This window comes from Tetrahymena thermophila (assembly GCF_000189635.1).
Source record: "Tetrahymena thermophila SB210 genomic scaffold scf_8254435, whole genome shotgun sequence".
NCBI classification, from domain to species: Eukaryota; Ciliophora; class Oligohymenophorea; order Hymenostomatida; family Tetrahymenidae; genus Tetrahymena; species Tetrahymena thermophila.
The window spans coordinates 54,112-68,678 of NW_002476216.1; the positions used below are offsets into that span (position 1 = coordinate 54,112).

General features: G+C 21.1%; 2 protein-coding genes across 2 annotated transcripts; both read left to right on the forward strand. All coding sequences in view use genetic code 6, as the record gives it.

Annotated features, from left to right (window-relative positions):
- Positions 1-2,194: 2,194 nt before the first annotated feature.
- TTHERM_00655380 (transmembrane protein, putative) lies at positions 2,195-4,576 on the forward strand (the record flags this gene model as incomplete). Its single annotated transcript, XM_001032173.2, has 3 exons — positions 2,195-4,029; positions 4,083-4,357; positions 4,413-4,576. The coding sequence occupies 3 exons, from the start codon at positions 2,195-2,197 to the stop codon at positions 4,574-4,576; spliced, it is 2,274 nt and encodes a 757-aa protein (XP_001032173.2).
- Positions 4,577-7,369: 2,793 nt separating this feature from the next.
- On the forward strand, positions 7,370-14,406 carry TTHERM_00655390 (transmembrane protein, putative; the record flags this gene model as incomplete). The annotated part of the gene is made up of 9 exons (XM_001032174.3): positions 7,370-9,204; positions 9,258-9,376; positions 10,472-11,412; positions 11,501-11,534; positions 11,591-12,098; positions 12,152-12,255; positions 12,311-12,414; positions 13,486-14,231; positions 14,286-14,406. The coding sequence occupies 9 exons, from the start codon at positions 7,370-7,372 to the stop codon at positions 14,404-14,406; spliced, it is 4,512 nt and encodes a 1,503-aa protein (XP_001032174.3).
- Between the last annotated feature and the right edge of the window lie 161 nt (positions 14,407-14,567).

Sequence of the window (14,567 nt, forward strand, 5' to 3'; positions counted from 1 at the left end):
TCTCTTACATACTATACAATCTTATTTATTCAAAAATATGTTTACCATATTTTAAATCACTCATCATAATTTAACGTCCTCTCTGTATTATGTATTTTTCTACTAATAAATAAATATCTTTAGTGCGCTGGCTGATTTTGTTTTATCATCACTTTTACTTAATGGCTGGTTAATTTTATTTAAGTTAGGTTATAATAAAAAAATGAACCGGCGACAATCATCAATAAATCAATAAACAATAAATAAATAATAAAATCTATTTCAAATTTGAAATATTTAAATGCAGATTATGTCAGTGATTTGCATTACATTCTAAGATAATTAAATATATTTATTTATCTAACTATTTAATAAATAAAATTTGAAATAAAATAATAAAAAGCAAACAAGTGTATGTATGAACTCCTCTAACTATTATCTACTCTCTTTTAATTTTGAGCCTTTTAATTATATTTTGCATGTTAATTTAATTTTTATGATTAGCATTAATCCAATTTTTGTAGAGTTTGTTTGTAAAAAAAATTCAAATTCATTGATTAGCAAATTCGTGGTTTTATTTAATCATTCAAACATACTAATTAATTTCTTTTTATTAACTTACATCAATAATTAAATTTATTTATTTATTTATCTCTTTACCTCGTCTTCCAAAGAAAAGTAAGATTGATTTATTTATTTTTTATAAAGGATTTTTAAATAGTTAGTGGTTAAAATTAATAATTTTATAATAAACAAATAACTTCTCTAGTAAGTATTTATTTTGAAAATCACTCTTGGTAAGAAATATCATATAAATCAAATTTTAATGTCTAAATATATTAATTTAAAATAGCGTTCACCCCATTAAAATAAAATGACAATATATCTTTTTAATATAAAATTGAAAACACATTCTTTTCTCTTTAAAATTGCTTGATTTTTTAGCTTGTTTATTATTCATTAACCTTTATGAATTTAGTTTTTCTTCTAAAAAATGTGGTAGGTGGATGTCTTACAATTAATTTTATTCATTATTAATAAATTTTTTAATTTAAATGATTCTCTTACAATCAAAATTTAATAGAATTTATTGGCTATTTAATAAATTTAATTGCTAAAATATATTAATAGGTTGCGTATTAACTTACATAGATGTTTTATATTCATATTATAATAAAAAATAAATATTTTAGTTTATTTTTTATATTATTTGCTCTTGATGAACTTCAATATAAATTAAATTAGTATTAAAGATACTTCAATTTAAAATTTATTTTCTTAACAAATTTTAAAATACTTGTTTTTAAAAAATTTTAAGTTTAGAAATTTAAAATACAATTAACTAATTCTAAAAATGCAAAGTTATTTTTGTAAATTATGGTCCAAAATGTATTTATATTATTTTGCTTAAATAGACATAAAATAGGGTTATTATATTTTAGTATTAATAAGTGTTAATTAATTTGCCTCTTTTTCTTATTTTTTAATTCAGGTAAATAATCAGAAACATTATTTGTATATTAAATGTGATTTATAATAATCTTAACATAATTTAATAACAACACTCTATAATACTAAGTAAGCAAATATTAAGAAAGAATACAATTTATTTATAATATTTCCAAAAAATGTCTAAGATAAATTTATGATTATATTTAAAATTATAATATCTAAATAAAATTGAGTAAAAAATTATAAATTTACGAAATTTGCTGTGTGGAATTTTATAATATTTCTAAAATATAATAAAATAAAAATAATAAAAGAAAGAAAACCATTTTAAAGTAATTTTGATTTGACATAAATTTTACTTTATTATGAATGAAATGATTGGTTAATTTTAAAAGATGGAGAATTATATTTATATTTTTAAAATATTTAGTAGAGTTAAATGACTTGATAATAACCAAACTGATTTAATGAGGTAAAAATGAGTGACGAAAGAAAATGTTACCAACATTAAAATTTTGATGTATTATTAAATCTTATTAAAATAAAATTTAAAGTAAAATTTTCTAACCTTTAAAATTTCTTCTTAATGATGAACCCAGTAAAAGAAATAAATAAAAACTAAAATTTAAGTTAGTTATAACCTTATTAATAGTTGGTGCTACCTTGAAATAAAAATAATATATAAATTAATTAAAAAAACAATACTTTAAGTATCAAAAAAATTATTAAAAAATTATAATAATTTACAATTTACAATTTTAAGATGCTTCTCTCAAAATTTGATTTATTTTCACAACCTTTCCTTTTTAATTTAAATAATAACCAGTTTAAAAAAGGAACAATACAGGGTTTACTTTTGTCTTTGGGAATCACAGGGACAATACTTGCATATTTTATTTACTTAACCTATCAATTTTTCTAAAATAAAATAGACCCTATTTTCAGATCATAAAATTTTGTCTCTAATGACCTAATAGAAGTGCCTTTGCACGAAGATTTGGTAGCTTTTTAATTTGTTCATAGTCCTTAATAGACCCTTGATTAGTTAGAACAAAAAATGAATAAAACATATATTGTACCTATGGCTACTTTTGCATTTGAAACAACAGGTGCTTACAATTAAACTTTTCTAAATATCTCTAAATGCTCTAATCCTGATCTTAATGGCTACTATTGTTTAGATTTCTCTACCTTGGCTAATAGTAGTTTAATTAGTAACTTTAAGAATAATATTTTTTCTGTTATAACACTCCTCTTTTATCCTTGCCCAACTACAGATAACATAAAGACATTCGTTCCAGATAATTGTGCTAGCCAAAGCGATATTGACAATTTTGCTAATGATGCTTATACTTCACTTCGTTTAAGGCTGTTTACTTAATAATACAATACTACTAGCAAATAAACCCAAACTAATTTTAAGTAATTTTAGATGTTTCCTTAGTCAGATTAATACATTTTGAATAGGTAATATGTATAAAACCAAATAACAAAAGTGAAAGATGGCCTTATCATTTAATCTGAATCTGAATATAATGCTCCTATTTCCTATACATATGATAATCAATATTTTCCAAATTACTAGAATCCTTATATCTAAGTTAGTATTCAAATAGAAGAAGTTATTTACTAAACATCAATTTAATTTTCAACTTTCCCACAGATTTTAGCATTAGTTAACAGTGCTTTTAGTCTTTTAATATTTTTGGGAATCTTTTGTAAAAAATTTGCAAATAAGTCAATTTTGTAGGATTTTTTTTGCATTTTTTTGCAAAATATGCATTAAAATCTTTACGAAGAAGTTTTGAAACAAAATAATCTTTTTTAATCAAATGCTTGTAATACTCAAATAGAGACATAATAAAATAAATTGATAATTGGATAAGAATTCACTGAAAGGGAAGTCCTTAGCAGCCTTAATATACCAAATTTCATAACAAAATCTAGAGAATATATTGAACTAAGTTAATAGCTATAAATAAATACCACCCGGAATGAAAAAGACGAAATTATCGAATCTGAAGAAGGTAGAATGCAGTCACAGCCTGATTAATATAATAACAATTAATAATTTGAATTTTAAAATAACGTTATTAATTAAAATAAAAAAAATTAAAATTAGTAAATAGATGAAGGTAGTAAATTTGGTAACAATAATTTTCTATCAAGTGATCGAAGTGACATAAGAAATTCAAATGAATAAACTTATCTTGAAAACTTTAATAGTTTACCTATAAGGTAAACAGGTCCTTATAGATAAAGTCTTTTCTAAAATAGTAATTAAAATTCCTAAAGAGATGTTTTACACAATTTACATTCTTAGAATAACATTTCTAAAAAACCAAAAATTGAAAAAACCAATCCTATAAAAACTCAAGAAATCAATCTAAATTTTTCATAATAGAGTCAAAACATTTAACAAAGCTAATCGAAATCTAACAATTTATAGGATTCCATTAAAATAAAAACTGAATAAAGTAAGATGAGTGATTAAGCCAAAAAAAAAATGAATACAATTGAATATTACACTTAAAAGCTGAAAGTTATTTAGGATATCAATATTTTTAAAAAATTTACATCAATAAATTTCGGATATTGGTATTTAAATATATTTTTTTTTTAAATTTAACAATCTTTATTAAATTATTAAGGTTTTCTATTTAGAAGAGACTCAAAAATTTTAAAATCTTCAAAAAATAAAGCGAATAACAGGATCAAACAAATCTAAGTTTATAATAAAAAACCTTTATAGAATAGTAAGTGTTAAAGAGTATGAGTATCATTGATCTATTAAAAGATATCATATTTATTAAGAAGTCAATCATGGTTCTATTAACTAAAGATCAGTTAGCAGCAATGAAGCTTGTTGGTTACTCAGAGAATTATATCTAAGACCATTACCTTAAAAAAGACACTCAAAATAAAGGTTTTTCTTTTATACTAAATATAAAATGTTTTATTTTTAATACTTTTAATATTAGATAAAAGAGGTACATACTTTGAGAATTAACTAGACATTTTAGATTCAACAGAATTATCTTGCTAATATATTAAAAAATTCATTCATAAGTGCACCAATAGCAAAGTATTAGATAAAGTAGATCAAAGAATTTTATCTTCAATAAATAAAAATATAATTAAATGATGAATTTATTTTTTTTATTTTTAAATGTGTGTTATTTGATGATATATTGAATTTTAAATTTACTAAAAAAATGTTTTTTTTATCTTAAATTAATTCATTACCTTTACGACAAATACCAAAATTTTTTTTCATTATAACATTAAGTAATTATTAGCAAATTTTAAAAAAATAAGAAAAAATTATATTTTTATAATTAATTAAATTAAAATTAACAGACAAACAAACAAACAAATAAAACACTGTGAAAATTAAAAAAATAGCAAAATAGAATGATAGGAATAAGATTTAAGATCAAATAATCTGGTAGAAGGTCTAAAAATCGAAATTTAGATAGTTACAAAAAATAATATGCAAAAAGAATTAAGTTATTTCGACAGAAAGTCATATAATGGATATTGGTAATGTTAACCCATAAATATATTGCTAATCCAGGTATTAAAATATGATGAACTACATTTTTAAATTGTGAAAATATAAAAAATGAAAAAATAATTGTATTTACACGATTAACTATATCCTAAAATTTTTAAATAGTCAAAATAAAATAATTTCTATGATTAAGATAATTTGTAAATATTTTTTATTTTATCAAAATATTATCATTTATCAAAATAAAAAATAATTAAATCCCCATTTGATGCGAATAAAACCGTTTCTAACATCCTTATTTTTACCTCCTATTGCATCGCATTTTTATAAAAAATGTCATGTTTCCATTGTGTTTGTAGTCACATCAGCATATTTTTTCATAATTTAAATCCTTTATTTTAATAAACATATAATGATAATTAAAATCTATTTCAAATTTGAATTATTTAAGCATAGATTATGTTATTATTTGCTTAGATAATTATATTTATATTCATCAAAATATTTAATAAATAAAATTTGAAATGATATAATAAAAAACAAACAAGTGTATGAATTCCTCTAACTTATTATCTACTCTTTTTTTGCTTTTTAATGTTAATTCAAAATTTATGATTAGTTTTCATTCTAATTTTAATAAATTTTGTAAACAAAATTCCAATTCATTTATTAACAAATTCGTGGTTTTTTTTAATCATTCCAACATACTAATTAATTTATTTTTATTAACTTACATCAAGAATTAAATTAATTTATTTTTCTCTTTAACTCATTTTCACAAAAGAAAAGTAAGATTGATTTATTTTTTATGAAGGATTTTTAACATAATTAGTGGTTAAAATTAATAATTATATCACAAAAAAATAACTTCTCTCCTAAGTATTTATTTTTAAAATTACTCTTGATAAGGATTATTATTTAAATCATATTTTAATGTCTAAATACATTAATTTAATAAAGCTTTTCAGCATAAAAATAAAATAACGATATATAATTTTTAATTTTTATTGAAAACACATTCTTTTCACTTTAAAATAACTTGATCTTTAGCTTATTTATCATCAATTAACCTTTAAGAATTTAGTTTTTCTTCAAAAAAAATGGTGGGTGTATGTATAAAATCTAATTATATTCTTTATTAATAAATTTTTTAATTTAATTGATTCTCTTATTATCAAAATGTGATAAAATTTATTGGCTATTTAATTAATCTAATTACTAAAAATTTATTAATAGGCTGCGTATTAACTAACATAGATGTTTTATATTTATATTGTAATAAAAAATAAATTAATGAGCTCATGAGGAACTTAAATAAAAATTAATTTATATTAAATAAGCTTCCATTTTAAATTTATTTTCTTAATAAATTCTAAAATCATTGTTTTCAAAAATTTTTAAGTTTAGATATTTAAAATTACAATTAACTTAATCTAAAAAAGCAAAATTAATTTTATAAATTATGATGCAATTTTACTTAAAAATCTATTTATATTATTTTGCTTGAATCGCCTTATAAAATAGGATTATTATATTTTAGTATTGATAGATGTTAATTAATTTGCCTCTTTTTCTTATTTATTAATTCAGGTAAATAATCAGAATTATTATTTGTGTTTTAAATATGATTTATAATCATCTTTCTAGAATTAAATAAACAATCTATTTATGCTAAATAAGCAAATAATAAGAAAAGTTTATTTATAATTTCCAAAAAATGTAAAAAATAAATGTATGATTTTTTTAAAATTATAATATTTAAAGAAAATTTACCGAAATTTACTATGTGGAATTTTTTTTATATTTCTAAAATATAATAAAACAGCAATAAAAATAGAAAGAAAGTATTTACTAAAAAGTTTTAAAGTCATTTATTGTAACTCAAGAAAATCAAAAAATAAAAATAATTAAAAGATGTTTATTTATTTAAATCTTTAGCAACAATAACAAAAAAAAACAATTATATTTAGTTTTTAATGCATATTAAATGTAAAACCATTTTAAAGAATTTTTTTTTTCACAATAATTTTACTTTATTAAGAATGAAATGATTGATTGATTATAAAAGATAGAAAATTCTATTTATATTTTTCAAATAGTAACTAAAGCTAAATGACTTGATAATAACAAAGCTGATTTAGTGAGGTAAAAATGAGTGACGAAAGAAAATATTAGCGACATAAAAATTTTGATGTATTATTAAATCATTCTTAAAATAAAATTTAAAGTGAAAAAATTCTAACCTCTAATATTTCTTCTTAATGATAAAACCAGTGAAACAAATAAATAAAATCAACAATTTAGGTTATTTATAGCTTTATTAATAGTTGATTCAACCTTCAAATAAAAACAATATATTAAATAAATAATACTTTAAGTATCGAAAAAAAAAAAATAATAATAATAATAATTCACACTTTTAAGATGCTCTTCGCGAAATTTGATCTATTTTCACAACCTTTCCTTTTTAATTTAAATAATAATTAATTTAAAAAAGGAACAATATAGGGTTTACTTTTGTCTTTGGGGATAATTGGGGCCATACTTGCATATTTTATTTACTTAACCTATCTATTTTTCGCTAATAAAATAGACCCTATTTTCAGATCGCAAAATTTTGTCACTAATGAGCTAATAGAAGTACCCTTACATGAAGATTTAGTAGCCTTTAAATTCATCGAAAGCCCTTAATATACTCTTGAATAATTCTAAAAGAAAATGAATTAGACCTATATTATACCTATTGCTACTTTCGGGTTTCAATCACAAAATGGCTACAATATAACTTTCCTTAACATCACTGAATGCACTAATCCTGACCTTTATGGTTACAATTGTTTAGATTTTTCTACCTTGGCTAATAGCAGTTTATTGAATAGCATAAAAAATAATATTTTTTCTGTTATAACAATCCTCTTTTATCCTTGCCCAACTATAGACAACATAAAAACATTTGCTCCAGATAATTGCGCTAGCTAAAGTGATATTGACAACTTTGCTGATGGTGCCTTTACTTCACTACGTTTAAAAATGTTTACTTAATAATACAATACAACAAGCAAATAAACTTAAGCTAATTTTAAGAATTTTTAAATGTTTCCTTAGTCAGACTAATACATTTTGAATAGGTAATATGTATAAAACCAAATAACAAAAGTGAAAGATGGTTTTCTCATTTAATCTGAAACTGAGTATAATGCTCCTATTTCGTATTCATATGAAAATCAATATTTTCCAAATGACTAGAATCCTTATATCTAAGTCAGTATTCAAATTGAAGAAGTCATTTACTAAACATCAATTTAGTTTTCAACTTTCCCATCAATTTTAGCATTAGTTAACAGCGCTTTTAGTCTTTTAATGTTTTTAGGAATCTTTTGCAGAAAATTTGCAAATAAGTCTATACTGTAGGATTTTTTTTGTGTCTTCTTGCAAAATATGCATTAAAATCTTTATGAAGAAGTATTGAAGCAGAATAATCTTTTTTAATCAAATTCTTACAACACTCAAATAGAGACATAATAAAATAAATTGATAATTGGATAAGAATTAACTGAAAGAGAAGTCTTTAACAGCCTTACTATACCTAATTTCATAACAAAATCTCGAGAATATATTGAACAAAGCTAATAGCTATAAATAAATACCACCCAGAATGAAAAAGATGAAATTATCGAATCTGAAGAAGGTAGAATGCAGTCATAGCCTGATTAATAGAAAAATAATTAACAATTTCAGTTTAAAAATTAAGCAATAAATTAAAATAAACAAATATAAAATTATTAAATTAATGAAGATAGTAAATTTGATAACAATAATTTATTAGCAAGCAGTCGAAGTGATATTAGAAATTCAAATGAATAAACTTACCGTGAAATTTTTAATAATTCATCTAGAAGGTAAACAGGTCCTCATAGATTAAGTATTTTTTAAAATTGTAATTAAAATTAGTAAAGAGATGTTGTACATAACTTACATTCTGATTATAATATTTCTTAAAAACCAAAAATTGAAAAAACCAATCCTATCCAAACTCAAGAAATCAATCTAAATCTTTCTTAATAGAATTAGAACATTTAACAAAGCTAATCCTAATCATGTTAGTAATAAGATTCCATTAAAATAAAAACTGAAGAGAACAAGATGAATGAGCAAAAGAAGAAAAAAATGAATACAATCGAATATTACACTAAAAAGTTGAAAGTTATTTAGGATATAAACATTTTCAAAAAATTTACCTCAATCAATTTCGGATATTGGTATCAAAATATATTTCTTTATTAAATGTTACATTCTTTATTTAATTATTAAGGTTTTCTATTTAGAAGAGACTCAAATTCTTCAAAATCTGCAAAAAGAAGAGTGAAGAACAGGAACAAAAAAAGCTAAGCTTATAATAAAAAACATTTATAGAATAGTAAGTATTAAGGAGTATGAATATCATAGATCTATTAAAAGATATCATATTTATTAAGAAGTCAATCATGGTTCTATTAACTAAAGATCAGTTAGCAGCGATGAAGCTTGTTGGTTACTCAGAGAATTATATCTAAGACCATTACCTCAAAAAAGCCTCTCAAAATAATGGTTTTCTTATATTCTAAATTAAAAATTTTTTATTTTAATACTTTTAATAATAGATAAAGGAGGTACTTATTTTGAGAATTAACTAGACATTTTAGATTCAACAGAATTGTCTTGCTAATATATTAAAAAATTCATTCATAAGTGCGCAAATAGCAAAGTATTAGATAAAGTAGATCAAAGAATTTTATCTTCAATAAATAAAAATCTAATTAATCAATGACTTTATATTTTATTGTGTGTCATATGATGGTGATGTGATTTCTAGAATTTTAAATTTATTTATATTATCTAAAAAAATTTTTGTTTTCCCAAATTGCCTTTAGCAGCCACCCAAATTTTTAATTTATATGAAATAAAAAACCAAAAAGCATAGAGTAAAATTAAAATGAATAATGAATTGTTAATATTAATTATTTATTGCTTTAATTTTGTTGTATTAAAAATTAATAAATAAAAAAGAAAAAAATTTGAAATTATGGTATTTTATAAGCAAGGATGAATTTATGACATTATATTTTATATGGGTATTTTATTTAATCAAAAAATTTTCACTATTTTGCCATTTTTCTATTTTATACACCTCTTTATTTTCAACAAAAATATCTTAACCATCTATATTCAACATAATCAGGTTCTAATGTATTAATAAATTATTATGAAAATAAAATTTAAAGAAATAAAAATTAACATCTATTATTTATTATAAATATCGAAATCAGTGAAATAAATAAATAATATCAACTATTTAAGTTAGTTATTACTTTATTAATAATTAATGTTTACCATGAAATAAAAACAAAACAACTATTAATTAAAAAAAACGTTAAGTCTTGAATAAAAAATAAATAAACATTTGCACGTTTAAGATTTTTCTTGCTAAATTAGATCTTATTTCATAACCATTTCATTTTAATCTAAATAATAATCAATTTAAAAAAGGAACAATACAGGTTTTACTCTTATCTTTGGGAATCATAGGGGCAATAATTGCATATTTTATTTACTTAGCCTATCTATTTTACGGTAATAAAATAGATCCTATTTTCAGATCACAAAACTTCTTCACTAATGAACTAATAGATGTACCGTTCCATGAAGATTTAGTAGCCTCTCGATTCATTCATAATCCTAATTAGACTCTAGAATAATTGGAATAGGAGATGAAAAAAACTTACATTGTACCTATCGCTTCTTTTGCATTTTAATCATAAACTGGTTACATTTATACTTTACTTAATATCTCTAAATGCTCTAATCCTGATCTTTATGGCTACTATTATTTAGATTTTTCTACCTTGGCTAATAGCAGTTTAATGATAAGCATAAATAACAATATTTTTTCTGTTATAGTAATCCTCTTTTATCCTTGCCCAACAAAAGACAACATAAAAACATTCGTTCCAGATAATTGTGCTAGCCAAAATGATATTGACATTTTTGCTAATGATGAGTTTACCTCATTTCGTTTAAAGCTATTTACTTAATAATACAATACTACTAGCAAATAAAATAAAGTTAATTTTAAGAACTTTTAAATGTTTCCTTAGTCAGATTAATACATTTTGAATAGATAATATCTATAAAGTAAAATAGCAAAAGGGAAAGATAGCTTTCTCATGAAATCTGAATCTGAGTGTCTTATGAAAATCAATTAATAGAATCCTTATATCTAAGTCAGTATTCAAATTGAAGAAGTCATTTAATAAACATCAATTTAGTTTTCAACTTTCCCACAAATTTTAGCATTAGCTAACAGCGCTTAGTTTTTTGATATTTTTTGGATAACTTTGCAAAAAATTAGCAAATAAGTCAATTCTGTAGGATTTTATTTGCGTCTTCTTGTAAAATATGCATTAAAATCTCTACGAAGAAGTATCGAAGTAAAATAATCTTTTTTAACCTAATTTCATAACAAAATCTCGAGAATTTATTGAACAAAGCTAATAGTTATAAATAAATACCACATAGAATGAAAAAGATGAAATTATAGAAATTGAAGAAGGTAGAAAACAGTCATGGCCAGATTAATAAAATAATTTAAATTTGAAAAAAATTAAGTCATAAATTAAAATAAACAAAATTAAAATTAGTAAATAAATGAAGATAGTAAATTTGATAACAATAATTTATTAGCAAGCAGTCGAAGTGATATAAGAAATTCAAATGAATAAACTTACCTTGAAAACTTTAATATTTCTTCTAGAGGGTAAATAGGTACTTTTAGATAAAATCTTTTCTAAATTTGTAATTAAAATTAGTAAAGAGATGTTGTACAAAATGTACCTGCTGAAAATATTGTTTTTTAAAAACAAAAAATAGAAAAAATTAATCCTAAAGAAAATCAAGAAATCAATCTAAATTTTTCATAATAGAATTAGAACATTTAACAAAACTAATCTAAATCTTGCTAATAATAAGATTCCATTAAAATAAAAACTGAATAGAACAATAAGAGTGAGCAACTGAAAAAAAAAATGAATACAATTGAATATTACATAAAAAAGTTGAAAGTTATTTAGGATATAAACATTTTCAAAAAATTTACCTCAATCAATTTCGGATATTGGTATCAAAATATAGTTTTTTATTAATTGTAAAAATCTTTATTAAATTATTAAGGTTTTCTATATACAAGAGACTCAAATTCTTCAAAATCTGCAAAAAAAAGAGCGAAGAACAGGAACAAAAATAGTTGAGCTTATAATAAAAAACATAAAATTAAGGTTTTTCTTATGTTCTAAATATAAAATTTTTTATTTTTAATACTTTTAATATTAGATAAAAGAGGTAATTATTTTGAGAGTTAAATTGACATTTTAGATTCAACAGAATTGTCTTGCTAATATATTAAAAAATTCATTCTTAAGTGCGCCAATAGCAAAGTATTAGATAAAGTAGATCAAAGAATTTTATCTATAATGAATTTATGTTATATTTTTAAATATAATGAATTAATAATTTATTAAATTTTAAATTTTTTTTATTTTAACCTTCGTATTCTAATTAAGGTGCAATAAAAAAAAAATTCTTTAAAATGTGTTGACTTAGTTAAATATTATGAACTATAATTAGAGTATAAAAATAATAGGCTTGTTTTTAAAAAGTTTTTTAATACAATTTAATACATTTTTATAATTCAACTTATATTATAAAAATATGTTTCACTACAAAATTTCAGATTTTAAGTAAAATTCTAAATATTTTTCTTCATCAGATTCATCTATCATATCATTTTATTAGCTTAAATCCAATTAATCATCATCATATTCAAGTACTATGATTAAAAGTCCTTTTTTATCTTGAGGTTGTTTGTTGTAAGTAGAAAATACATTAAAACCAGATTTTTTATCTTATTTCTAAAAAAGTTGGATAAAATGTTTCCGAGGTCTTCTGAAGTAAGTGATCTTCTTTTTTTAACTTCTTTAGTTAAATATCTTTACTCCATCTTAAAATCAAATATAAGTGTACACCTGTAAGTTCACTAACTTAATTTTTAGGAAATTGTTCTAAAGAATCAACAATTTTTTATTTATTTATCTTTTTATGAATATTAAGTATAATTCACTACCTCTCTTATTAACTTTAATTCTAATTAATTCACTAGTTATATTTTATTATAGCCAAATGCCATTCAAAAATTTGGAGATTTTAGATCATTATTTTTTTGAATGGCTTAGCTTGAGTTTGATATAATTTATGCAAAAATAAATAATTTTATCATAGAATTTAATTAATTAATAATATTTATAATTAATTTTAATTTATATCAATCTTTATAATTTTTCGATCAAATTTTTAATTAATTTTAGCCTTTTTAAAATATTTTCTTTAGCAAAAAATTTGCAAATAAGTCAATTTTGTAGGATTTTTTTTGCGTTTTTTTACAAAATATGCATTAAAATCTTTACGAAGAAGTATTGAAGCAAAATAATCTTTTTTAATCAAACACTTAGAACACTCAAATAGAAACATAATAAAATAAACTGATAATTGGATAAGAATTCACTGAAAGAAGAGTCCATAATAGCTTCACTATTCCAAATTTCATAACAAAATCTCGAGAATATATTGAAAAAAGCTAGAATATATAAATAAATAACGCCTTTTAGAATGGAGAAGATGAAGTAATCGAATCTGAAGAATATAAAAAGCAGTAATAGCCTGATTAATAGAAAAATAGTTATTCATTTGAATTTGAAAATAATGTGATTAATTAAAATTAGTAAATTAATGAAGACAGTAAATTTGATAAAAATAATTTATTAGCAAGCAGTCGAAGTGATATAAAAATTTCAAATGAATAATCTTATCTTTATAGCTTTAATAGTACATAAAGAAGGTAAATAGGGACTTTCGAATAAAATACTTTCTAAAATTTTAATTAAAATTAGGAAAGAGATATTGTACAAAGTGTACCTGCAGAGAATAATGTTTTTTAAAAACAAAAAGTATAAATAGTTAATCCTAAAGAAAGTCAAGAAATCAATCTAAATTTTTCATAAAAGATTTAAAAAATTTAGTAAAGCTAATCCAACTCTTACCGATAAGAAGATTCCATTAAAATAAAAGTAGAAAAGAATAAAATGAATGAATAAATTAAAATAAAAATGAATACAATTGAATATTACACTAAAAATTTGAAAGTTATTTAAGATATAAATGTTTTCAAAAAATTTACCTCAATCAATTTCGGATATTGGTATCAAAATAACATTAATCTTTTAAATTTAATAATCTTTATTAACTTATCAAGGTTTTCAATTTAGAAGAGACTCAAAATCTTCAAAATATGCAAAAAGAAGTCAAAAAAAGCTGAGCTTATAATAAAAAACATTTATAGAATAATAAGCGTTAAGGAGTATGAATATCATTGATTTATTAAAAGATATCATATTTATTAAGAAGTCAATTATGGTTCTATTATCTAAAGACCCGTTAGCAGCAATGAAGCTTGTTGGTTACTCAGATAATTTTATATATAATCATTACCTGAAAAAAGACACTCAAAATAAAGGTTTTCTTATATATATTTTAA